Source organism: Asterias rubens, chromosome 14, assembly GCF_902459465.1.
Source record: "Asterias rubens chromosome 14, eAstRub1.3, whole genome shotgun sequence".
NCBI classification, from domain to species: domain Eukaryota; kingdom Metazoa; phylum Echinodermata; class Asteroidea; order Forcipulatida; family Asteriidae; genus Asterias; species Asterias rubens.
The window spans coordinates 889735-917719 of NC_047075.1; the positions used below are offsets into that span (position 1 = coordinate 889735).

At 42.9% G+C, this 27985-nt stretch overlaps 1 protein-coding gene across 2 annotated transcripts; it reads left to right on the top strand.

Annotated features, from left to right (window-relative positions):
* The first annotated feature begins 136 nt into the window (after nt 1-136).
* On the top strand, nt 137-27703 carry LOC117299252 (protein lava lamp-like). Of its 2 annotated transcripts, none has more exons than XM_033782731.1 (15): nt 137-159; nt 5904-6006; nt 6285-6333; nt 7322-7409; nt 7810-11514; nt 12068-12284; nt 13273-13556; nt 14439-14588; nt 15742-15825; nt 16801-16979; nt 17880-18028; nt 18335-18429; nt 18844-18946; nt 25201-25343; nt 26033-27703. In XM_033782731.1, exons 3-15 carry the CDS (start codon nt 6299-6301, stop codon nt 27392-27394), a joined length of 6594 nt encoding a protein of 2197 aa, XP_033638622.1. In that variant the 5' UTR covers nt 137-159; nt 5904-6006; nt 6285-6298; the 3' UTR covers nt 27395-27703. The 2 variants fall into 2 exon arrangements, with proteins under 2 accessions (XP_033638622.1, XP_033638623.1); XM_033782732.1 differs by having other exon boundaries at nt 16804-16979.
* The last annotated feature ends 282 nt before the right edge of the window (nt 27704-27985 follow it).

Consider the following 27985-nt stretch of genomic DNA (forward strand, 5'->3'; position numbering starts at 1 on the left):
CCAAATCCGATTGAAAATAACCAACTCGTATCCGCTAAACCAAATTTTCTGATTGGCCAAGTCAGTATGCTAATGAGAGTATGCCGTCACCATTGGCCAATAAAATTCTTTGTTATTAAAATATATGCTATTATACGCTGGATGCTGACTACCTCGGCGGTGAGTGCGATTGTGAATATTATTTTCTGATAAAATTTACAGGGAAAACAGGGCCAAACAGAGCTCACAACTACTCTAAAACTACAATTTAACCCTTCTCATTTCCAGAAATGCGATTTTCGTTGCGATTTTTGTTGCGCGGAGAGTGAGGATTGGGCCCCAAAGATTGCCGTGCGATGACGCTTTTTGTGATAGCAGCTCTGTTATAATAAATACAGAGCTCCAATGCATTACGTTTATTCCCGGGCTAGCTTGGGCGAAAATGTAGCTTTCCATCCTGCGTATGTTGGATAATTTGTCAAGCTTGGTCATACCCTGATTGTTTCCTCCCCTTACAAGCCTAAACTAAACCGCACTTATGTCTTAGTAATTGGTCGACGAAGCTTGTGTGTACGTGGGCTTAATAAACGCGTTTTATTTCGAGGAAACGGGGGTTAAAAATAAAGTAGATTTTTTTATGTGAGCAATTTAATGTCGTGCTAGGACTCGAAAGTGTATGGCTTTGTGTGTGTGTGTGCCATGGCCACACTGCAGAACATGAATGCAATCTTTGGTCTGTAAAGTGCTTGAGATATTTTTACACTTTGTGTGTACATAATAACCTTCTGTTACTTGCTCTGTACAGTTAGAGTTTTACTCATTGATCCTGTTCACTCGATGTTGTGTCTAGCATTGTTGTATTCTAGAATTGGTGCAGTTGGGTTGATAAAGATTTTTTTTACATTTCCTCATCTCACACTGTCAGTGTCACAGATATTAAATGGCACATTTAATTTGTAATTTGTACCTTGAAAATTGAATACATGTTAAATCTTTATATACTACTTCATTTGGCAAAGCATTGCCTCACCAGTCTGCCTGATAGATTGTGATGATACTTAGTATTTATTGGACTGTTGAGAAAGAAACCCGATTGAGTCTGCCACTTCTTCACTCATGAAATTTGTATCTGTTTTTGTACTCATCAAATGTTTGGGGGTAAACATGCCCATGCTAAAAAACACCCCCAAAAACAACACTATCCCCCAGGCTCGAGTGTTTATTAATTATTGGAACATCGATTTTATTGATCAATTTTACTTTCATCATCACACATTTTTAGACTTGCGTCTTGCGAATTCCATTCCAGACATAAATTCAGACAGACTTAATCAGCCATTTCCTCCAAGCTACAATGTTGCCCCAACAATACTTCAACTTATATTGAAAGAATTTCAATAGCCCTACTCATGAAAAACTTTAGTTTCTTGAAGAATAAATTGATTTTATCAATTAATGAAATAATGAAACATGAATCTTTGAGATGATCGTGTTTAGCCTCAAAACAGACTGACTGCTCTATATTCCAACACCCCTATTTTCCGACATCCCTATATTCAGACGAATTCCGACACCCCTATGTTCTGATCCGACAGCCCTATATTCCTACACCCCTATAATCCTACACCCCTATATTCCTACAGCCCTATATTCGGACACCCCTATATTCGGAAAACCCCTTTTCCGACAACCCTATATTCCGACACTGCTATGTTCCGACACCCCTTAGTTCCGACACCCCTTAGTTCTGACACCCCTTAGTTCCAACAATCCTAAAACTCGTCATGATTTACCATGTTTAGGAAAATATGCTACGGGTGTCGGAACATAGCCTGTGTCAGAAAATTATTCCCTAACAATCACACAGAACACCTGTGATATTTGATTGATTGGGTTGTGCAGTGAATGACTTCCCATAATCAATGTTAGCAAAGTACTGCACTGTGTAGTTGATGTAATAATTTTGCTATTATTAATGTGCGCAAAACTTGTTCAGTGTAAATTTGTTTGACTGTGCAAATTGTCTGAACAAAATTGCTCCTTAATTTGACAAGAAAACAATGGTCCCCTTACTCAAATAATATTTTATGCCATACCAAATCTTGAAATACACTCTGGGGCCGATTGTACAAAGAGTTAAGATTGATCTTGCAATCAATTTTAATGGGAAACTTCACTCTTCACCAGGTAATGTCAACAACTTAGGAATAGGAGAAGTATGAGTGACGGTCACTGACAGCAAATACCTTGTGTTTTGCGTGTTTTTGATTTTGTATTTTAGATTTAGCCAAACTGTATTTTGTTTTTCATAACACATTGCCAGCATAAACCAAACTGTTCTGGAACAGGACGTACTGGACACGAGTTCCCCAAGGATAACAAGCGGTGTGCATGAGTTTTTGGGAGTGTTTCTTCTAGGGTAATTAGCAAAAATTCCAAAATGCTGACCTACCAAATATTGAGGAGAAATCTGAAGTTTAGTTGTATGACAATGTATCTGATTAAATTTTCAAGAGGCTGAGAGACTTCTAAATATTTTTTTAGTATTTTTGAATTTTTAGCATTTACCGTTGTTTGCTATAGGAGTTGTGCACCCTTACCTGGTAGGTCTGGTGCCCTCTAGTGGCAGAGCTTTCAAAAAGTCTCCCATTGCTAAAGCAAGGTGTGATGTCGCAACACAAATCACTACGGTGATGTTGACAACTCACAATCTGAAGATGACTTGGTGAAATAAAGCACTTGACCACTGGCCTGACCTCAAGTGATTTTAGCATTGGGCCAGTAACGAGAGGAAATCTGAGGTCGCGTTTTTGCTGTGGTGCAAATACAAATTTAAATTGTACTCATAGAAGTGCTCATTACCAGAGGGGAATGTCTGTGCCCTTTCCACAGACTGAAGGTCTTGTATTACCGTGAAACTTTGTCTTTACCGGAACAAAGAAAATTATTAAAAAGCAAGAATTCAAATGAGAAAAGTATTAACATGTACAAATGTATACCTACACAGCACAGTGTAACAATTAAACAGATCTCATTTGTGTTATTGGATAATTGTATTTCGGATAATAGTACAGGCCTCGACCTCTACAGCGGCCACCAGCGGCCAGTGCCGCGATGCCCCAGCAAATTGCCGTGAAGCCCTTTTAAAAATCAAGTACCTTACGGCCACTTGGCCGTTGTGCCCTTTTCCATTGATTCCATAACATTATTTATTCGAAAATGTAATTTAATGTTAACATTGTGACCCATTTAATTTATATGAAGGTAAAATTCGGAACGTACGATCCAACACAGTAGTTTTCACAATGTTTTTCTGTGCAATAAAAAATGTGTCGAGAACGTGGCATGGTAACCATATCAAATGTAGTTGAGCTGTTTACTACTAAAAACGCAGCACCAGACTACTCCAATGTATAAACTCGCTACAAGTCCCTACACTAAATTACGCATTTTAGCACTGATTTTGTCTATTGAGATCTGTATTTGTAGCGGATGGGGCGGGGGAGGCGCGCGGCCAGGGGCTGGATACAGTCTATGTTTTTCCCCTGACTTTTTCACTGGTGTCCAAGGCTTGTACTGGATTAATGTTTGTGACCCACCACTACCAGTGATCTGCCTGCCTTGCGACTTTGTTTTTCATTGCCAAACACATGTTTGTTTACACACAACAAGCGTGGAATTGTAAAACGTCAAAATCGGATTATATGGAGGTAACGGCAGAGCCCTAATTTTGGAAATCATCATACTCCATCAAGTTCATTATTGATTAATCAGCATGCCATCCCACAAAAGATGCAAAAATAAGCAGGAAGGCGAAAGGGCTGGAGTGGCAGGAAAGTGCCAACTTTAGAAGCATTTTTTAATTGGGTGCGTTTGTTTACGTTTTTATAGTATTTATTTAGCGCAGTCTAGCGTGGCATAAACCCTGGCATGCACAATAAAACTTACAAGTTTAGCTAATGTTGGGCCAATTGCTAAGGGGTTGGGGGTTCGTTTTTAATTTTCATAATCATATTTATATATAAAAAGAAGGAAAAAAAGTAATAAATATTTGTCAAAATCCTCGGATTTAGCTGAGCCTCTGGGTTGTTGGTGGGTTGATGGCGTGGGGTTGGGTGGGGCTCGTTTGTCTCGCAGAGTTGGGGTAGTGGTGAGCCAGAGACTAGTTGATCTTTTTTTCTTCAGATTAGCACGCAGGGAATTAATTTTCTTAATATTTTGTTCTGTATGATTTTTCAACAATTCTTTGTTCTGGAGCAATTATTTGTTTTCAGATGAGCAGAAGGGAGTTTAATTAACAAGGGGAGGGGGTAACATGGGGTAAGTTAATTACTGGGGTAATCGTTTGCAATTCGAGTGCTGCAAAAAAACTAAATAATTCAGAAACAAATATTTTTAAACTTTTATTCAATTTCAGTTGCACAGCATGTAAACAGCGACAATGAAATAAATATGGGTTGGAAAGTTGACCACCATCTTGAAATCAGTGGAAAGTATATTAACATTATCATAATCATCAACAAATAAAGGTTTGAAAATGGCCTTGGAGCCCTTTCAGTTGGCCTTGGTGCCCCTTTCTTTTTTAGAGCTTTTGAGGCCAAGTGGCCTTGCCCCTCTGAAGCTAAAGGTTGAGGCCTGATAGTATTATTAACCAATAAGACAAATGAGATAAAAATTAATACTTTCATAATGCGATAAAACTGTTCTTTTTATACTGAGTTAAAATATATTTATCAGACTGAACATAGTTTTCTCGGATTTGTCTGGTCCTACAGTTTCTGACCTGGTGCTAATAACTGCCGTCCAGTGTTAAGTTGAAGTCCTTTGAGAAAAGTGTGAAACTCAAATTTGAGTAGTCTTGACCATGTGGGTTGTGAGTTATAGGTCATTGAACCTTTGACCTTGATTTTTCAAACAAATGTTTATATACCTCCAGTAATGAATATCGGACAAAGATAAGCTTAAATTGAAGCCCTTGGATAACAAATTCAATTATTTGTAAAATTTTGTTTAAAAAATCCCCAACAAAATCAGTTGGGGGTTGTGCAGAATAAACTTTGACCCTTGACCCTTGACCCCTCAATGAAAAAAAAAAAGAAATCAAATTTTGAAAGAAGAAAGGCCAAGTCTTGAATACTTAAAACCTGTAATTTGGGCAAGACTTTATGAAGTCTTGTGTCGATTCATACACATAGACTTCATAGTAAAGCGTCTTGCAAAAGCAAACACTAGAAGTTGTTTGAACCCCTGCAACTACCAGTATGTTGTTGGGGTATAGAAGCTTCTAACAAAGATCGTTTGTTTCTTTCCTAAACCCCAACAAAATCAGTTAGGGGTTGTGCAGAATAAACTTTGACCCTTGACCCCTCAATTAAAAAAAGAAAAAAAGAAGAAGACCAAGTCACTCTGCATCGATATCGAAAATGATAACGATAACAACGCAAAGAGAACGCATTATATTGGTTGAATTGCTCCATGCAGAATATGCCCACGCTTAATTTCAACCAATCGAGGGCGTGCGTTTTTAACATTATCGTTTTCGTTTACGTTATCAAGGCCTTAAGGCCTCTGGTGTTATCAGTGATCAAACCAAATATGAAAATGGAACCTCCATGGGTTTTAAGTTCAAGACTTACGTAGACAAGAATTTGGGTTGTGCAGAGTCAGTCCAGGCCTCAGAATCACTCCTGGCACCCACCGCAACTGCCATGGTGCCCTGCGCTTTTGCTGTGGTGCCCTGTGCAAGGTTCCAAAATAACCATTCATTTTCTCAATAGTTTGGAATTGCCCCTTACCAGAGGGAAATTGCTGGGCCTCCTTCAAGAGTTAAGTTCTGTGTGTCGGTCTGCGTTTATTATGTTTTTAAAAATAATTATGTGCTGATATTGTGAAATTATATTTATATTATTATTATTTTTTTACAGATTATTTGTTAATGTAACATTAAACTGAAGATTCTACTGTATCAAGAAAAGACAAGATTTCACCATGTTGCTTCTACCAATATAACCACATTATAAGAAAAAGGTGAGTAAAAAAAACCAGGCCATCAGTTTTTTAAATTTGATTCTTTCAATTTCATTAAAGTTTAGTACCTGTAAACCTAACCTGCGTTCAAAGCAATAAGATTGGATCTTAAAGAAGTTCATGAAATACGGATTCTTTTTAATAATGCTTTTACTTGCCTTTTGTTGCTTTTTCGATTTATCTATTGAAATTTTTCATTGTGATCTGTTTGCATTTTCATGGATTTGACCCTATGACCTGTTAATCTGACTTTTGACCTATTACCTATTCATTTCTAGGTCAACAGTAGGCCATGGATGATGGTCGTTGTTTACTGGACGTTATTGGGTAAGTGCCAAATCGTTAAGCCAAAATACTTAGCAGTAAGCGCCTCTTATCTTAAAGGAACACGTTGCCTTGGATCGGTCGAGTTGGTCTTTGAAAAGCGTTCTAACCGTTTGTTATGAAATGCATATGGGTAGAAAGATTTTGTAAAAGTAGAATACAATGATCTACACAAATATGCCTCGAAATTTTGTGGTTTTGGTTTTACCTCGTCGACTAACATGGTCGGCCATTAATGGGAGTCAAATTGTTGACTCCCATAAATGGCCGACCGTGTTAGTTCGCGACGTAAAGGGAAAACCGTGCAATTTTGAGTGATACTTGTGTGGATCATTATATTCTACTTTTTAAACATCTTTCTAACCATATGCATTTCATAACAAACGGTTTCAAACGCTTTTTATAGACCAACTCGTCCGATCCAAGGCAACGTGTTCCTTTAAAGGTGCATTCTTGAATACTGTTAAATACGTAATAAAACCTGTAATTTGGGCAAGACATTATAAAGTCTTGTGTGGAATCATACTCATAGACTTCATAGTAAAGCGTCTTGCAAAAGCAAACACTAGAAGTTGTTTGAACCCCTGCAACTACCAGTATGTTGTTGGGGTATAGAAGCTTCTAACAAAGATCGTTTGTTTCTTTTGAATCTAATCTTGGTTGCGCCATTTTGGGAGGCAGATTTCAGCTACCAGGTTCTCATGGATTGGTTCTCATGCATTGAAGTGCAGTACAATCTTAGTTGCCGATTCTGAAATGGCTTTCAATGCAATGTACATTTTAGGTGATGTGAGCATGGTGAGAAATGTATCATATCTTTGCACTTTGCTTCCCAAAATGGCAGACCAAATGCAGACAGTAGCACTTTCAGTGCACTGGTTCTTTATGAAGACTGTATGTCAATGTAGTGACTGTGGTCTGACATGATGTCATTATCTATTTATAGACTATAGTCTAACATGATGTCATGATCTATTTCTATACTTTGTAGAGACCCTGATGCCCTGGATGAATTCTTGCAGAACGAGGAGAGACAGCAACAATTAAACCTTCTCAATGAAGATGCAGAATCCCAACAGGTAAATCAAAATCAACAAACAAATGTTTTACTTGGAAAATTAATGTATTTTTCGCCAATCAAATACTTTGAAGACCACTCTTGCTCAATAAACCCATTTATCAGGAGTTCCAAATTGTTCAAAAGCCATATTGTGAAACCCTTACAAACTGCACTAATGACCTCGTAGTTCTGAGCAAGGCCCAATTTTATAAAGCCTGTGAACGCACAAAAGCTTGCTAAAACGTTTCTATGACGTCAAAATTCATATTGCATTCGCATTGGGAGGAAGTATGAACCAGGCTTAACAGCTTTACCATGTTACGTCCAGCTGACTTTCTTGACATGGAACAGAAGTTGTTATACACAGTTTATTTCAGACTAGACTTGTTCACCAGTCTGTTCTATTTACTTCCCTGCAGGTGATAAACTACCCATCCCATCAGCACCTTCTGTCACCATCGGACCTACTCTTGCCTCAGAATACATACCACCAACCATTCCTATCAACGCCAAGTCACACCATAGCCACGCAGGACAGCCATGCTGTGTCAAGCACAACTGAAAGTGACGAGCTTGCAGTTGGTGTTAACACTCGTCAGCAATCGGCCGGCGGGTCAAACACGTTCACCCCTAGTGGGGCAAGTTCACAGACTTTATACGTACAGGTGCAACAGAGATCCTCGTCCCATGTACTAACCACCACCCCTACATCGACGAGCACGAGTAGTATTCCTATAGCGACGATCAAGCCATACGCAGCCACCCAAGCTCTTCAGGCGCTGAACAGTGGGTCTGGCGTAACGTCCAGTATTGACGATCCAGGGACACAGAAGTTGGGGCAGGGACAAGTTGTAGTGAGCATCGCTCCTGGGGGCACCAAGACAATCTCTCCAGCCCAGACATCTGGGAGTACTCTTCATTACCTGGCCCCCGGGTCGACTCTAATCAGAAATGCAGGCGTGCAACCTGTGGTCAGTCTATCAGGAACAGTGCTTCAAAATGTGCAGAGTATGACCCAGGCACAGCCATTGGGTCAGAATCAGACTGCTGGTCAGCCTTTTCAGATCCTACCTAGCGGTCAAGTGATCCAGCAGGGTGGTGCGTTGCAGCCTGGACGAGTCATGACTTTAGGACCAATCATTATCGGTGGAGCTCCTGGTCAACAGATCACCGTCCTTCAAGCACCTGCTGGTAAGACAAGTCAGAAAGCACCAGGTGTGCCAACTATTATTGGCACACCACAATCCCAGATTCTTAAAGGTCATGCTAATATCCAACCAAAGCCTGCTGTTGGAAGCAGCACGGGAAAGACTCCGATCTCAATCAGACCGATGCAGATTGCCATTCCGCAGCAAACCCTCCAGAGTGGTGTCCCACAGAACTATCAGATCATCTCACATCAAGGGCAGTCAGTCATGATCCCGACAAGCCAGGACCAGCAGCAGTCACAGCAGCAACAAGTCGTATCCCAACTGCTGCAACCTACGCCTTCAACCCAACAAGATTCAAACAGCACCACAACTCAGCAGCAGAGTTTCCGCTTCATACAACACCCGACGTCGGGGCAGATTATCCAAATCCCCACACAGGTTGTACAGCAAGGGAGTGCGGCCTCGTCACAGCAGCAACAGCAGCAGCAAGGCTATCGTGTTGTACAGCAACAATCGCCAGGTCAACCGCTGCAATTAGCAGCAGGACAGCAGGATGTCCAACAGAGTTACCAAATTGTTAATCCAACAATAGCAGGACAATCGTCAAACTTGCCTAAAACCATTGCACAGCAGGTTACTCAACAACCAGGGAACGTTGCACCTCAGCAGACGGTTGTCCTTCAGAATCAAGTATTTTCCAACCTCAGAACGGACAGAACTTCTCAGATTGTGCATCCGGTGATTACCATCGGTACAAGCCAAGGAAACATCATCGTGATGACGCAAGCACAGCCTGTCACCACAACCACAACAACTCAGTCCGGATCTGATGTAGAAGTCATTTCTGTGCCAAGCGAGGGCCAGACAGACAAAGCCAAGAAGTCAAGTCGTCCCTCGAAAAAGAAGAAAGGTCCCGCTGCTGAATTGCCAAAGACCATCATCGCGGATAGGGCTTCTCCTAACTTAACACATACCCAAACCTTACAGCGACTCCCGTCAATCCTGAATTCAGCCAACCCACCATCTGTTTCTTTGAAAAGAGAGTTGACGATCACACCAAATGCGCAGGGTATACCGACCATGACCGTCAGTCAAGCTGGGGGACATCAAACCAGTGGACAAGTCAATCAGCTGTCAGTCACGCCACAAGTAACCCACTCGACTTATCAGATTAGTCACAGCTCTGTATCCGTTCAGAATCAACAACAAGACGCCAAATCGCAGGCGTTGCTTGACGCAGACCAACAGCAGTTTCAGTTGTATCAGAAAGTGTTGAAGCTGCAGCAGGAGAAACAGCAGGCATTAGCCTCGCAAGGTGAACAGCAGCTACAGCTGCAGCAAAAACTGCAACTGTTGCAGCAAGCTCAACAAGCTCAACAAGCTCAACAAACTCAACTTGCCCAGCAGCAGCAGGGTCCGCACACCAACCAGCAACAACTCCAAGCGGGACAGTTTTCCCAATCCGGAGGACAAGCTCTCCAACAAGCACTGCAGATTTCCAAGCAACAGGCTCACCTTTCAGCGCAGCAGGTAAAGACAGGGCAGCAGGTGTTGCAAAGTGGACAACTAGTACAGGACCAGCAGCAGGGAGGTCTGAGCAGCAACCAGCAGCAGGCGCAGCAGACGGTTCAGCAGGTCATGCAGAGCTCTCAGCTGGCCTACACGTCGCAGCAGCAACTCCACTCGTTGAGTCAGCAAGGGCTGCAGCCTCAACAGGGGAACCCCCCAGTGTCGCAACAGCAGTTTAGTCAACTGCAAATGGGGCAGTCATCTCAGTCTACACAAGAGCTGTCAACAACACTGCAGCAACCACAACAACAGCAGCAGCAACCACAACAACAGCAGCAGCCCCAACAGCAGCAGCAGCAGTCTCAACTGCAAAAACCTGCTGTTAGACAAATGACAATGGGGCAAGCCTTGCAAGCTATTATTAACCGAAGTGGCAAAGGACAACAGAAAACAAGCCCACAGCAACTGCAGCAGTTTATCCAGGCCAATCCCAACATCCTCAAACTACTGCAACAAAAACAGCAACAGCAACAACAGCAGCAACAGCAGCAACAACAGCAGCAACAACAGCAGCAAAACCAAAGTACCCAAGACCCAACTGCTCTTCAGCAGACTTCTTTGAACCAGTCAAACAACCAAGGACAATCATCAAGTACCCTTTCCCCATCACTTCAAAACCAAGGAACATCGGAACTTGTTAACACAAACAATAACAGCGACCAGGTGATGGGTATCAGTGGGCCGGTCGCAGCTCAGTCTAACCCAGGAGATCAGGCATTCCAGACAACCCCACAAGAAGGAGTAAACTCTCAAACTCAGCAACATACCTTTAGTGGACTTGGGTCCGCTGCAATTCATCTGGCAAGATTGCGCCAACAGAAGCAACAGCAACAGCAACAGCTTCTGCAGCAGCAGAGCAGCACAGCGTTACTCGGCCAGCAGACAGCGGTAGGTGGTGCTGGTATTCAACAGAACACTAATCAAGTGCAGCTACAGCAGCAGCAGCAACAGCAACAACAGGTTATGCAAAGTAGCATGACAAATCAACAAGTCAACATGATCCAACCTGAACCAAATCAAACCATAGGCCAAATTGACAGCATCCAACCACAGCTTGTCAACCAACAGCAGCCACAGCAAAGCAGTTTTCAAACGGCGCAGGGACATGTTTTTCAAACCCAGACGGCACAAAATGTACAGCCATTAACCGTACAGCAGCAGTTGCAGCAACAGCGCCAGTTGGGTGCTGCGGTTGCTGCAAGGCAGGCACAGCAAGGAAACTCACAGGTGTGCCAGGTTAATAATCAAGGGCTGCAGCAGGTACAGGGAAACGCAGCTCAGGGTAGTCAAGGACAGGGTGTTATGCAGAGTCAAGGAGTGCAACAGCAGCAGCAACAGCAGCAGCAACAGCAGCAACACCAGCCTGGTGTGCAGCAGGGGGAAGCCTCTACAAATACCCAAATGGTAAGCATCAGCAGTTTCTTTGAGCTTGTTAATTTTTTTTTAAGATGATCTTCCTGTCAAACTTATTTCAACGTTCACATTTGTATTTGGGATCGTAAGAAACTGTAAAAAAATTACTTGTGTGTTACCAAAGTGGTCCTGTCGCATGCACTGCAGTTGGTTGCCTCGAAGTTGTCTGTAAAAATTGCTTTGTGTGACAAGATCTTCAATTTTTGAAGTAATAAGTCATAAGGAAAAATGACCATAAATATAAACCAATTTTAGATCAATTGATAAAAAAAAATTACTAAAGGGTTAAACCTTTTTTGAATATCAAACTGAGTTACTCCGTCTTTCCCATCATCAGTCTAACCGAGCGTCCTCTACCAGTCAGTAAGCTGTTCTTTTTGTATGCACTTTAAAAAGAATTGTTTTGGAAACTCTTTTGAAGAAAAAGTGACTGGTTAAATTTTAACGAATTTTGGTTGGTTTGGAAAAGAAAATTTTACTAAAAGGTGCAACATTTTAAAAAACAAAACTGATTTACATGTACAATCGTCTTTCCCCTCATCAGTCCAACCAAGCATCCAGCGCCCGTCAGCAAGCCGTTCAGCAGATCAGCATCCAGGCTCAGAAGCAGCTTCAACTCATTCAGAATCACATCCGTCAGATCACCGCCGTGGCTAACCCCACAGACAGCCAGAAGAATATGCTAACCCAGCTACAGACGCTGCAGCAGAAGATTGTACTACAGGCTAGACAGCAACTGGCGCAGTTTCTTGCATCAGGAAGTAAGAATTATTTAGGATTAGGGTTGGGGTTAGGGTTAGGGTGAGTGTTAGGGTTGGCCCCTCTGATAGTTGGAAGAATATGCTAACCCAGCTACAGACACTACAGCAGTAGATTGTACTACAGGCTAGACAGCAACTGGCGCAGTTTCTTGCATCAGGAAGTAAGAATTAATTAGCATTAGGGTTGGGGTTAGGGTTAGGGTGAGGGCTAGGGTTGGCCCCTCTGATAGTCAAAAGAATATGCTAACCCAGCTACAGACACTACAGCAGAAGATTGTACTGCAGGCAAGACAGCAACTGGCGCAGTTTCTTGCATCTGGAAGTAAGAATTTCTGCTTCTTATATTTTGAAATATTTGTGAAACACCTTGGCTAGCACCTTCTCTTGGCGATAAGCGATAAGTAGTACTTTGAAATGTATGACATAACACAAGGGACCTATGGCTTTTTAGTTGCATGTTATGTCAATTGACTATATCGATTGACTAGAGCGGGAATTTACCTGGGACTTACAGACATGCTGGCCTTACCAACTGAGGTATCTAGCCCTACGTTGGCGGTCTCCCTATTTTGTCAATATCTTTGTGAGAGAGTGTCGGTTCAAATCCATTTTGCTATATAGACCGTATTGAATAACCCCCTTTTTGCTATGAAAGTCGCCATCTTGTAGGGCAAACCATATGCACGTCTACATCAAAGAAACACGCAGCACGCAGCGTTCCCGGTTTGATTTCTACGGCAAAAGCACGCACACACACATGCACAGATGCCATCTTATAGGGCAAATATTTGAACGATGACGTCATATACAATACGGTCTATAGCCAATGTTCATGTGTGTACTGTGTAGATATATTGCAGGCTGGCAAAGTTTATCTATCATTCAAGACCACAGTGGATGATATTGAATTATGAGACAGTAGGAAAGTTACTAAATAAATATACATTTGCACATTGCATATATTAACATTTCTTTCTTTTTGAATCAGACTTACAGCAGCAGCAGTCAAAATCTGCAGCACCAACTACTGCAGTATCAGCAACTCAGCAGTCTCAAAGCCTCAGTCAGTCAGCACCATCACACATTCTGAGTCAAAACCAAGCTGGATCTACCAACCAGAGTCTCTCGCAGTCGCTCAGTAATACAAGCTCACAGCAGCAGCAGCAGCAGCAGCAGCAGCAGCAGCAACAGCAGCAACAATCACAGCAGCAGCCGTCACAACAGCTTGCTTCAGCAGTAGCAATAGCTGCACAAATACAAGCTTCCTTGAAGGTATTCATTCATTCATTCATTCATTCATTCATCCATTCAGTCGATGCGGAGCATCGAATGATGGCCCTCCAAACACGTTGGTCCTCCATTGCTGTACGCAGCTCTTCCCGACGCAATCCAGAGTCCCGGCACAAGGTGTCCACATAGGTGGTTTGTGGTCTGCCTCGGGAACAGTGACCTTGAGTTAGGGCCCATAGCACAAGCTTGCTCACTGCCAGCTCAGCATGTCTGAGACAGTGACCTGCTAGTCTCAGCCTTCTTGCCCTATCGGTAGTCCACCGTAGAGTTCCAGGTTTGTGATATGCCTCTCCCAATGAATCTGTTTAACACAGCGAAGCATTCTCGTATAGCAGCCGTCCAGTCTCTTCTCTAGACGACTGGCTTGAAGGTATGCAATGTAACTTTGCAACATTTTGACACTCAAATTATTTTATTACTTATCCTCAATCAAACTTGAATCCTGCAAGCTGTCGAGTATTGCAACTATGCATATCGTACATAATATAAACTTTTGCTTGAAATGGACATTTTTAAGTAAGATTTGAAACTAGGCACAAATATGTAGTGTAGTGTTGGTTTTGAGAAGATCTGGTGGTTTGCAACTCAAAGTTTTGATCAATATGCTCTGATTATCCTTCTCCTGTAGACGTTTAGATCAACATATGATTGTCTTCATCATGAATACAATCGGAGCATATTGATCGAAAGGATTAGAAAAAAATCAGTCTGCTCTGATCATCTTCAGGAGCATGGAATCTGTTGCTTGATGCTGCTTGTAAGGGATTAACTGGTAGTTGGGCTTGGCTCGATGGCATGAGTATCTTGAAGATGAAGTTCTATTTGATGATAAATCTTGACTCTCTAATTCTGTTGTGATTCCAGGGAGCATCTCAGCCTGGTAGCGCTTCCCTCACCCCTCAGCAGAAGCTCCTCGTCATACAGCTTCAAGAGAACCTGAAGAAGATGACTCCAGAACAACAGCAGCAATTCTACAAACACCAACAGGCTCTTCTTATGAAGATGCAGGCACAGGTACGTACACCTCAGCACACAGCCTCGCTACCATGGGCAGTATCGATACCTCTCATCACTAACCCCATGGAAGCACTTTTTTGCGGTCAATAACCAATAACTCTTTCGGTTGAACTTGCCGTTAGTTGATCACTGGCCATTGACTGAAACGGTTACGCACCCTAGGTAGCGATGAACTGATAAAAAGCTGGATTGGTTACCAAAAGTGACTACTTTGTGTGCATGCTTGTTAAAAACTTTGAGCTCATGCTTTTACCATTCTGTTTTCACCCTAAACGTCATTTAGATTAGATTTAGATTAGATTTATTTCTTCAGACATCATTAAAAAGTTAAAATCCTAAAACATCGGAAATTGTAGTGTACCTCGAGCTCTCTAGATTTAACAATCACAAAACAATCACAAAAACACAAAATCATACAGTTAGACATCTATCACAAGATCAAATGAGAGTGGACCAGTTTCTCTTTAACTTTATGTCTTTGTTGCTATATAACTGTCACACCATGGGTAATATTTACCCAGGGTGGACCTTACAGTGAAGTTGTTTTTGCAGAGCTATATATATATTGACTAGAGCGCTAACTTGCTCTGCGATTTGAAGCCACCCTGGGCGCAGACATGGTTGATGTGTTGCGTGAATTCGGAACGATTTTAATTTTAAGAGAACACTCATTGCAGCGATTTTTTTAATATGGGGCGTGTGCGCTTAACGTAGGCGACTGCCCAATCGTGTACGTCCACGCTACGAAAACCGAAACTTCGACTTGATTGACGTACTAACAAAAATATACGCGCCTTTTACACATGACGCACATGACGCTCGCAGTTTGTGACGCTGATCAGCAGATTGTGCGTTCACATTTGCTGCATTTTTTGCTTCGATGACACATAAAAAAGAACAAATGCACTATCATGCAAATAGCCGTACAATTGCCGTACAAAATGTCAAGCTTTTGTATTGGTTTGTACATAAACATGGATGCGCCCACACGACTTCAAAACCTTAGTGCGTGTATAACGGGGTGTTAGCGCTCTAGTCAATATATATAGCTCTATGGGTGTGACAATAACTTTACCTATAAATCAGCGTTATGTTGACAAAAACCAATCGATGAGAAATATTGAAGATTGTTGTGCGTTTGTACCAGCAGGCTAGACTTGGCAATCAGTCCACATCAGCAGTTCAACCTCAGCCACAAGGCAATCAACAACTGCAAGGTGCTACTGCTGCTAAGGTAAACTTTCATTCAGTAATCTATCACAACCTGTTTGATCTTCTCACTTTATATCAACCGGGTAGGGCAGGACTCGGATCATCTACAGACAAACTTCTTTTTAACATTCCTTTAAGATCAATTTACCTTGGCAAAGGTCTTTTACAATAGCTGGTCCCAAACTGTGGAAAAGCATTCCCACCAGCATCAAGGTTCCTCGTCTATTACTATTTTTAGGAATTTTTTTAAACACTTCTTATTCACTACACCATAGTTTTCTTCTTATTCTTGTTAGAGAACCGTCTCTCTTTTTTCTGCTACCACGGAGTAGATTTATCGGATGTTCGGGAGACTTCTCCGATAATTCTACATCGCGGTAGAAGAATAAAACAAGACAGCTCTCTAAGAACAAACTCTACCTGGCAAGTAGATACACACATGGTGGTACTGCAAAACCAAATATATATTGATACCTCACCATGCAATGCCTTCGGCCTCGTTGGATATGGGATGCAGACGCGCTATATTTTTTCGTATTCCACGAGCGCGTGTGTCATAACGAATTTATCTTCCAGTCTCGCGTGCAACGCGCAAAGTTTAAAATTTAAGAACGTTATTTCGCGACGAACAGCATGCACGCACACAAAGTTTAGAATGTAATTTTTGCACTGTCCGTTCACGGAGCGTGACGCATTGACGCTCACAATACGCACTGTGTAATAAAAACAGAGGAAGTAGGATATACAACAGAGGTCGTAGCATATATGTTTTTATCCCCCTAGTAGTTTCTGATTGGTGGATTAGCGCGTACTGGAAGATAAATAATTATAATAATAAATAATAATAAACTACAGCATTTATAAGGCACGCTTTACTGAAAAAGAGAAACATTTAAAGGCGCCGGTCAAGTAAAGCGAGACCAAATCGCAAGGGTCTGCCATCTGGCGCACACCTTCATTGTATCCACTTTTTTAATATGACTATTTCCATTTTCAGAAGGTGATTGCCATCAAGCCAGCGCTACCCGTCAAGTCAGCCGCCAAAGAACCTCCAAAAGAGCAGCCCAAACCAGAGAAAGATAAGCACAAGCACAAATCTAAACATAAAGATAAGGATAAAGACAGAGAACGGGAGAAAGAAAAAGACAAGTCACCAAAGAAACCAAAGCCTACCCCGTAAGTACCAATTCTTCAAGAGTGTAAGTTCAAGTCCTGGTTGTAAAACACTGGACTCAAGTTCTGAGCCCAATTTCGTAGAGCTGCTTAAAGGCAGTGGACACTATTGGTAATTACTCAAAATAATTATTAGCATCAAAATTTACTTGGTAATGCGTAATGGGGAGAGGTTGATGGTATAAAACATTGTGAGAAATGGCTCCCTCTGAAGTAGCATAGTTTTCGAGAAAGAAGTATTTTTCAACAAATTTGATTTCGAGACCTCAAGTTTAGAACTTGAGGTCTCGAAATCAACCATCTGAAAGCACACAACTTCGTGTGACAAGGATGTTTTTTCTTTCATTATTATCTCGCAACTTCGATGACCGATTGAGCTCAAATTTTCACAGGTTTGTTAATTTATGTTTATGTTGCGATACACCAAGTGAGAAGACTGGTCTTTGACAATTACCAATAGTGTCCACTGTCTTTAAAAGCACAAAATATTGCCAAGCACAACAAAAATATGCTTAACAGAATAAGCCAAAATACAATTGCCCATGTGACTGGTATTCTGCTTAATTGAACTTAGCAGAAAAAGTTCCAGCAATAGTTTCTTCTGAAGCAGTTCTATGAAACTGGGCCCTCGTGTTTCTAATTAGTAGAGTGTTGGTTCGAGTCCCGGTTGTGACACTTGTTTCCTTGAGCAAGACACTTAACCATGGTTGCTTCGTCCTTCGGATGGAACAAAAAGCAGTAGATCATATACATTGTGTAATGCAAACATAAATTAACCCAATAAATTAACCCAGCACTTATTGTAAAGAGATCAGGTTCGCCCCTGTGTGCCTGGTTTGATTGGCAGCAAATTGCCCCACAGCACCTTGTAAACCACAATATTTTCTGTGGTTTATTTTACAGAATTGCAAAGCAGTTGGCAGCGGACATATCCAGTGTGGAACAGACCGACACCAAGAAATCTTTCTGCGTAGCGAGTAAAGCAATCAAGAGACTGCTCCCGTTTCATCTTTGTCAAGATAATACGCCGACCGATGAACAACTTGCCAAATGTAAGTTCTATCTTTGAATAATTTATCCCTGTTCAAGCTTGTCCCTGTTGTAAGAATTCTGATTATTGTGAATAGTTAGGAAACAAGATTTGACGGCCACTTCAAGGTGAGGGATACACTTAATTGATATGGGCTATTGACCCAAATCATTTGTCACTAGGGGCAGTCTGTTAGGATGTAGGCATGGGTACAATCTACTAGGAGCCTGGCTTTTGAAATAGCCAATCATTTTGTTGATTAGCTCAAGCAATGTTGCCCTGAGCAGCTCATGATTTGACTTCTTGGTTGTGTTATTTTTATCCTTAGCGGATGAGACTTTTGAAGCCAAATGCAGCGTCCTAATGGAGAAGAAACAACGAATGCTGAATAAGTACCAACTTTTACTTTACAATGAGAGCATGGTAAGTGCTCGTTAAGTTTAATCTTTTCCCTTATGTATGTCCTGGGTGCGATGCGACCCCCCCACGGTTACTGTTATACCACCTCAAATCTTCCAAAAATCCGCCCGTTGATTTTACTGGAATTTGATGGATTTGGTACTGTACTCCAATACTATACCATTCTGGATATGAGGGAGAGGGTATCTGACTGCCGCTTCAAAGGTTGTATCGTAAACTTGGTTGTGATCTCTGGCTATACGGGTTGTGATCTCTGGCTATACGGCAGTTAATGTTTGAATGGCTTCTGACTAATATATAGGGAGGGTTATCTGAGGGTTGCTGATTCAAATCCCACTCAAGTCAAAATTATTTATTTTTATGAATATTATTTTTACTGAACTGTATGAACACTCAACACATCTTTTGATCCTGCAGAGGTTAAGACCGTCGGCTGAGGTCGTGATGATAGAGCGGATGTTTCTAAGTGACGAACGCAATAAGCTCGAGGCTGACAAGAAACTTGCCGCTGCAAATAAAGGTAGTTTCCTTATATTGATAAAAATCATCTATATAGCAACGTATCTACGAGGGCCCAATTTTCTGTTGTTTAGCCGAAAATTCCTTTGCTAAGCAAGAATTTAGTGCAGTATCTTTTCTCGCCATCCACCTCTAGAACCCTGATTCATCACACCGGGGGCATTACGTGGATTAGGTTTTCAGTCCCTTACTGGATTGCGTGCGTTTTCACCTGCTTTCTCTTGAGTTTTCACCTCTAGGACCCTGATTCATCACACCGGGGGCATTACGTGGATTAGGTTTTCAGTCCCTTACTGGATTGCGTGCGTTTTCACCTGCTTTCTCTTGAGTTTTCACCTCTAGGACCCTGATTCATCACACCGGGGGCATTACGTGGATTAGGTTTTCAGTCCCTTACTGGATTGCGTGCGTTTTCACCTGCTTTCTCTTGAGTTTTCACCTCTAGAACCCTGATTCATCGCACCGGGGGCATTACGTGGATTAGGTTTTCAGTCCCTTACTGGATTGCGTGCGTTTTCACCTGCTTTCTCTTGAGTTTTCACCTCTAGAACCCTGATTCATCACACCGGGGGCATTACGTGGATTAGGTTTTCAGTCCCTTACTGGATTGCGTGCGTTTTCACCTGCTTTCTCTTGAGTTTTCACCTCTAGAACCCTGATTCATCACACTGGTGGCATTACGTGGATTAGGTTTTCAGTCCCTTACTGGATTGCGTGCGTTTTCACCTGCTTTCTCTTGAGTTTTCACCTCTAGAACCCTGATTCATCACACCGGGGGCATTACGTGGATTAGGTTTTCAGTCCCTTACTGGATTGCGTGCGTTTTCACCTGCTTTCTCTTGAGTTTTCACCTCTAGAACCCTGATTCATCACACCGGGGGCATTACGTGGATTAGGTTTTCAGTCCCTTACTGGATTGCGTGCGTTTTCACCTGCTTTCTCTTGAGTTTTCACCTCTAGAACCCTGATTCATCACACCGGGGGCATTACGTGGATTAGGTTTTCAGTCCCTTACTGGATTGCGTGCGTTTTCACCTGCTTTCTCTTGAGTTTTCACCTCTAGAACCCTGATTCATCACACCGGGGGCATTACGTGGATTAGGTTTTCAGTCCCTTACTGGATTGCGTGCGTTTTCACCTGCTTTCTCTTGAGTTTTCACCTCTAGAACCCTGATTCATCACACCGGGGGCATTACGTGGATTAGGTTTTCAGTCCCTTACTGGATTGCGTGCGTTTTCACCTGCTTTCTCTTGAGTTTTCACCTCTAGGACCCTGATTCATCACACCGGGGGCATTACGTGGATTAGGTTTTCAGTCCCTTACTGGATTGCGTGCGTTTTCACCTGCTTTCTCTTGAGTTTTCACCTCTAGGACCCTGATTCATCACACCGGGGGCATTACGTGGATTAGGTTTTCAGTCCCTTACTGGATTGCGTGCGTTTTCACCTGCTTTCTCTTGAGTTTTCACCTCTAGAACCCTGATTCATCACACCGGGGGCATTACGTGGATTAGGTTTTCAGTCCCTTACTGGATTGCGTGCGTTTTCACCTGCTTTCTCTTGAGTTTTCACCTCTAGAACCCTGATTCATCACACCGGGGGCATTACGTGGATTAGGTTTTCAGTCCCTTACTGGATTGCGTGCGTTTTCACCTGCTTTCTCTTGAGTTTTCACCTCTAGAACCCTGATTCATCACACCGGGGGCATTACGTGGATTAGGTTTTCAGTCCCTTACTGGATTGCGTGCGTTTTCACCTGCTTTCTCTTGAGTTTTCACCTCTAGAACCCTGATTCATCACACCGGGGGCATTACGTGGATTAGGTTTTCAGTCCCTTACTGGATTGCGTGCGTTTTCACCTGCTTTCTCTTGAGTTTTCACCTCTAGGACCCTGATTCATCACACCGGGGGCATTACGTGGATTAGGTTTTCAGTCCCTTACTGGATTGCGTGCGTTTTCACCTGCTTTCTCTTGAGTTTTCACCTCTAGGACCCTGATTCATCACACCGGGGGCATTACGTGGATTAGGTTTTCAGTCCCTTACTGGATTGCGTGCGTTTTCACCTGCTTTCTCTTGAGTTTTCACCTCTAGAACCCTGATTCATCACACCGGGGGCATTACGTGGATTAGGTTTTCAGTCCCTTACTGGATTGCGTGCGTTTTCACCTGCTTTCTCTTGAGTTTTCACCTCTAGGACCCTGATTCATCACACCGGGGGCATTACGTGGATTAGGTTTTCAGTCCCTTACTGGATTGCGTGCGTTTTCACCTGCTTTCTCTTGAGTTTTCACCTCTAGGACCCTGATTCATCACACCGGGGGCATTACGTGGATTAGGTTTTCAGTCCCTTACTGGATTGCGTGCGTTTTCACCTGCTTTCTCTTGAGTTTTCACCTCTAGAACCCTGATTCATCACACCGGGGGCATTACGTGGATTAGGTTTTCAGTCCCTTACTGGATTGCGTGCGTTTTCACCTGCTTTCTCTTGAGTTTTCACCTCTAGGACCCTGATTCATCACACCGGGGGCATTACGTGGATTAGGTTTTCAGTCCCTTACTGGATTGCGTGCGTTTTCACCTGCTTTCTCTTGAGTTTTCACCTCTAGAACCCTGATTCATCACACCGGGGGCATTACGTGGATTAGGTTTTCAGTCCCTTACTGGATTGCGTGCGTTTTCACCTGCTTTCTCTTGAGTTTTCACCTCTAGGACCCTGATTCATCACACCGGGGGCATTACGTGGATTAGGTTTTCAGTCCCTTACTGGATTGCGTGCGTTTTCACCTGCTTTCTCTTGAGTTTTCACCTCTAGAACCCTGATTCATCACACCGGGGGCATTACGTGGATTAGGTTTTCAGTCCCTTACTGGATTGCGTGCGTTTTCACCTGCTTTCTCTTGAGTTTTCACCTCTAGGACCCTGATTCATCACACCGGGGGCATTACGTGGATTAGGTTTTCAGTCCCTTACTGGATTGCGTGCGTTTTCACCTGCTTTCTCTTGAGTTTTCACCTCTAGGACCCTGATTCATCACACCGTGGGCATTACGTGGATTAGGTTTTCAGTCCCTTACTGGATTGCGTGCGTTTTCACCTGCTTTCTCTTGAGTTTTCACCTCTAGAACCCTGATTCATCACACCGGGGGCATTACGTGGATTAGGTTTTCAGTCCCTTACTGGATTGCGTGCGTTTTCACCTGCTTTCTCTTGAGTTTTCACCTCTAGGACCCTGATTCATCACACCGGGGGCATTACGTGGATTAGGTTTTCAGTCCCTTACTGGATTGCGTGCGTTTTCACCTGCTTTCTCTTGAGTTTTCACCTCTAGAACCCTGATTCATCACACCGGGGGCATTACGTGGATTAGGTTTTCAGTCCCTTACTGGATTGCGTGCGTTTTCACCTGCTTTCTCTTGAGTTTTCACCTCTAGGACCCTGATTCATCACACCGGGGGCATTACGTGGATTAGGTTTTCAGTCCCTTACTGGATTGCGTGCGTTTTCACCTGCTTTCTCTTGAGTTTTCACCTCTAGAACCCTGATTCATCACACCGGGGGCATTACGTGGATTAGGTTTTCAGTCCCTTACTGGATTGCGTGCGTTTTCACCTGCTTTCTCTTGAGTTTTCACCTCTAGAACCCTGATTCATCACACCGGGGGCATTACGTGGATTAGGTTTTCAGTCCCTTACTGGATTGCGTGCGTTTTCACCTGCTTTCTCTTGAGTTTTCACCTCTAGAACCCTGATTCATCACACCGGGGGCATTACGTGGATTAGGTTTTCAGTCCCTTACTGGATTGCGTGCGTTTTCACCTGCTTTCTCTTGAGTTTTCACCTCTAGGACCCTGATTCATCACACTGGTGGCATTACGTGGATTAGGTTTTCAGTCCCTTACTGGATTGCGTGCGTTTTCACCTGCTTTCTCTTGAGTTTTCACCTCTAGAACCCTGATTCATCACACCGGGGGCATTACGTGGATTAGGTTTTCAGTCCCTTACTGGATTGCGTGCGTTTTCACCTGCTTTCTCTTGAGTTTTCACCTCTAGAACCCTGATTCATCACACCGGGGGCATTACGTGGATTAGGTTTTCAGTCCCTTACTGGATTGCGTGCGTTTTCACCTGCTTTCTCTTGAGTTTTCACCTCTAGAACCCTGATTCATCACACTGGTGGCATTACGTGGATTAGGTTTTCAGTCCCTTACTGGATTGCGTGCGTTTTCACCTGCTTTCTCTTGAGTTTTCACCTCTAGAACCCTGATTCATCACACCGGGGGCATTACGTGGATTAGGTTTTCAGTCCCTTACTGGATTGCGTGCGTTTTCACCTGCTTTCTCTTGAGTTTTCACCTCTAGGACCCTGATTCATCACACCGGGGGCATTACGTGGATTAGGTTTTCAGTCCCTTACTGGATTGCGTGCGTTTTCACCTGCTTTCTCTTGAGTTTTCACCTCTAGAACCCTGATTCATCACACTGGTGGCATAACGTGGATTAGGTTTTCAGTCCCTTACTGGATTGCGTGCGTTTTCACCTGCTTTCTCTTGAGTTTTCACCTCTAGAACCCTGATTCATCACACCGGGGGCATTACGTGGATTAGGTTTTCAGTCCCTTACTGGATTGCGTGCGTTTTCACCTCTGCTTTCTCTTGAGTTTTCACCTCTAGAACCCTGATTCATCACACCGGGGGCATTACGTGGATTAGGTTTTCAGTCCCTTACTGGATTGCGTGCGTTTTCACCTGCTTTCTCTTGAGTTTTCACCTCTAGAACCCTGATTCATCACACCGGGGGCATTACGTGGATTAGGTTTTCAGTCCCTTACTGGATTGCGTGCGTTTTCACCTCTGCTTTCTCTTGAGTTTTCACCTCTAGAACCCTGATTCATCACACCGGGGGCATTACGTGGATTAGGTTTTCAGTCCCTTACTGGATTGCGTGCGTTTTCACCTGCTTTCTCTTGAGTTTTCACCTCTAGGACCCTGATTCATCACACCGGGGGCATTACGTGGATTAGGTTTTCAGTCCCTTACTGGATTGCGTGCGTTTTCACCTGCTTTCTCTTGAGTTTTCACCTCTAGAACCCTGATTCATCGCACCGGGGGCATTACGTGGATTAGGTTTTCAGTCCCTTACTGGATTGCGTGCGTTTTCACCTGCTTTCTCTTGAGTTTTCACCTCTAGAACCCTGATTCATCACACCGGGGGCATTACGTGGATTAGGTTTTCAGTCCCTTACTGGATTGCGTGCGTTTTCACCTGCTTTCTCTTGAGTTTTCACCTCTAGGACCCTGATTCATCACACCGGGGGCATTACGTGGATTAGGTTTTCAGTCCCTTACTGGATTGCGTGCGTTTTCACCTCTGCTTTCTCTTGAGTTTTCACCTCTAGAACCCTGATTCATCACACCGGGGGCATTACGTGGATTAGGTTTTCAGTCCCTTACTGGATTGCGTGCGTTTTCACCTCTGCTTTCTCTTGAGTTTTCCTTCCACATCTGAGACTGAAACATTTTTCATTGTCTTTCTCTTAATGTGGTTCTTGGCTATGTGTTGTGGTTAAAATCGTGTTTCTGAGAGTCATCGTATTATTTTCTCACAACCCAAATACCCACACGCCTCAACTCTTCTTCAACAATCACACTGGTTACTAGTTGGACAACGCATCACCGTCAAAACATCAGTGAACATGCACAAAGCACTCTCTGATGTACTTAAAGGCTGAGTTATAGTCAGTCGCGCGTTGAAAATTTGACGCGCTATCATAAAAAGACACGTTTTTTAGGCCTCAGTCTTAGGATTGCGCAAGATTTCCATCGCGTGACCGACTATAAACTGGCCTTAACAGTATATCACAGAGTCTCTCAACTTCAACAAACCTGGCTGGAGTGGCCTCCGCTCCAGCCATAATCTAACAATCCCTCGCACTTACAAAAGGGCAGGGAATCGGTCCTTCTCAGTTACTGGTCCCCGATGCTGAACTCGCCACCAAATCATATTCGCAACACCAACTCATTCCAGACATTCAAGAGTAAATGAAAAACGCATCTGTTCTCTTCTACTCGCCCCAAAAAACACTTTTCCGTAGCTTTCTTTAAATACCAGTGCATTGTATCTATGTAAAATGCACTTTATAAATCTTATTTATTATTATTTATTATTATTAGCCATTAAAATGAAATCAACTAGTGGTGGTGGATAAAGCCAACATGGAATATCACAACTCATACCTGATTTTAATTTATGTTGCAGAGCTAATTGAAACTGTCGCACCTGTTCTTAGTCTATCCACCAGTGATGTAATCAGATCATCAACATCAGCAGCCTCGTCTACACCGTCCACAAAAACAACAGTAACAACAATAACAGCAACCAGCAAAGTCTCTATTAAAACGGTAAGTTACTCGTAAGGGTGCCACTATCTCAGAGATATTAAACATACAAAATCTTCTCCTGAAGACGAGCAGAGTATACTGTTCGAAACTTCAAGACCCAACCGGCTCTTTTCAGAGCCAACACTCACCTTTAGAGATTTACACATGGTTGTACCCGCAAGTTAACTGTTTATTTATAGTTTTTTCCTAATTTCTCCACACCATGCAAAGCTTCCAGCAATACTTATCAGGCTTGGGATTCATCTGGATTTGTTCACAGATCTCCTGGAGCCTTTATTTTTTCCTGAAAGAGCAAAAATTTCCATCGCATAGATGAAACAGAAACTCCCCATCACAGAGACCGTCATTACATCGTTATGACCAGTGCCCAATTTCAAAGAGTTCCTTAAGCACAAAAAACTAGCTGTGCACAACCAACAAAATATGCCTACTCGGAAAACGTTTCTAGCCGAAATACGTTTTGCCATGTAGTATCTGTGACTGGTACAGTTAGCAAAATTTGATTACCGTTAAGCAGCGCTATAAAATTGGGCCCTGCAGATATCTATTTAAAGTGATGTAGAGAGTCTGTAAACCTCAAGTGTAACGTTCCTGCTATAGTCAAGTTTACTTTGTTTAAAAAAAGTATTTATAATATCCTTAGAAGAAGTTCCAAGAGTAATTATTTTTCTTTTGAATTTTGTTCACAGGAAAATCCAATTCTCCGAGAACTTGTTGCCCCTCCTCCTGTCAAGATGCCGCCCAGTCTCCTCTCACCAAAGATGGCAGCCGCCCTAACCGAGTCGGTCACTGCCAAAATCACTCCCACTGGGGATAGTGTGGACATAGAGGGTGGTGTGACCACCGTTAAAGTAAACGGCCGCTTGGACAGGGAATCCCTGCCAAACCCTGAGAACGGTGGAACCTTGCAAAAAAGTGAACCCATGAATGGATCCCCGCGGCTACCGCCGAAGAAACGAAAGATCGACATGAGCGCTTATTTGGTCAAACCTAAAAGCGAGGAACAGAGTGACGGTGCCCAAGGAGGTACTTTCCAGAATCATGTCAAGTTAAAACTCAAACGGACGACCGAGTCCGATTCAATGTTACCCGTCAAGGCCACCCAACCTCTGCCGCAACCGCATGTAGATATAAAACCGTTAATCGGTCTCAATGTCGCCAAACTTACCCCCAATCAGAAGAATTTCATCATGGAGAGAAGACCGTCCTTCCACGATGAATTCCTGAAGAAGTTTGGATTGAAGGCGAAAGAGGAAACAGTCTTAGGGCGAGATGAGCTTGGAGGAAACGATGGTGTCAGCCAAGAAGGTGATGATGATGATGACAACATCTCAGTTGTAGACTTACAGGAACAGATGGAGTGTGCCATAAACAGCATCCTTGATCTTCAGCGTCTTGAGCAAAACGGAGCCAAACAGTTTGTCAAAGGTCAGCAAGTAATCTCCTCCGAACCCAGACAAGTTCCGATCCAATCCAGCCAGCCTACACCCTTTCCAGAACTCCAAAGCAACAGTATGAGTTTTGACGATCAGGGCGCTCTGACTGATCTCGACTTTGAAAATCACTCCAACTCCATCGACTATGACCTCGGCAACATCACAGAGTTTCCGTTCGACACCGACGATCAGGCCAATTTCTTGCCCGACCAAAACGCTGATATTTTCCACACGGATATAAGCTCATCCTCTTACCCACCCGCTCCGTTGCCCAGCATGGTGGAGCCAAGCCTCGTTCAAGAGCAGAGCGTAACTGAAATGGATTTCCACGAGAGTACTCGTGAAGATTCCACCTCTTCATCAATCCCCGAGAAACACTACCCTGCTGTTTCGGAACTCACACCCGCAAACTTTGACCAAGAGAGCTTTGACCTTCCTGATGAGAGTTCCGTCGTAGCACAGTTCCAGAATGAGTTGAGCATGCTTCAACACCATAACCCAGCGGAGGAAGATAGTGAGTCTGTCGATGAGTATTTCACCGGAGGGGTCGCCGAGGAAACTGAAACGGAGACGGACCCTGATTTAGAGGCTGCTGTCAACAGCATCCTTTTCTAAAAAAGCCTCATTCTTTCTGCTCTTCATCTTGAAGGGATTGTCCTTTTTGATGACAAACTTTGATAGCTTTGTCTGCTGATTGCTGAAGTAAGAAAAAATTTTCATTATTTATTTTTCAAAATCTGACATTTTTTGCTGGCTAGGAGAACGACGGTTTGCTTCGCCAGGAGAAAGATGAATTCATTGTGACTTTCTTTTCTGAGAGTTTCTTATTGTCCCTTGAAGGGATATCTTATATTAAAGGGAAGGTACACGTTTGGTAATTACTTAAACAAATAATTAACTTAAAAACTGACTTGGTAACGAGCATTTGAGAGCTGTTGATAGTATAAAACATTGTGGGAAACGACTCCCTCTGAAGTAGTTTTTGAGAAAGAGGTAATTTCTCACTAAAATAACAAAACACTTCTAGCTAGAAGTCTTTTATTCTTATCTGAAAGCACACAAATTCGTCCAACAAGGGTGCTTTTTCTTTCATCATTTTCTCGCAACTTCGATGAAAATTTGAGCCCAAATTTTCACAGGCTTGTTATTTTATGCTTATGATGGGATACACCAAGTGAGAAGACTGTTCTTTGACAATTACTAAAC

Bases quoted from the DNA above. Each gene is read 5' to 3' on its own strand.
- LOC117299252 (XM_033782731.1), top strand. From the start codon at position 6,299: ATGGATGATGGTCGTTGTTTACTGGACGTTATTGG. The intron at 11,515-12,067 runs GTAAGCATCAGC...TCCCCTCATCAG, and splicing joins CCTCTACAAATACCCAAATG to TCCAACCAAGCATCCAGCGC. The intron at 18,947-25,200 runs GTAGTTTCCTTA...TTTATGTTGCAG, and splicing joins ACTTGCCGCTGCAAATAAAG to AGCTAATTGAAACTGTCGCA.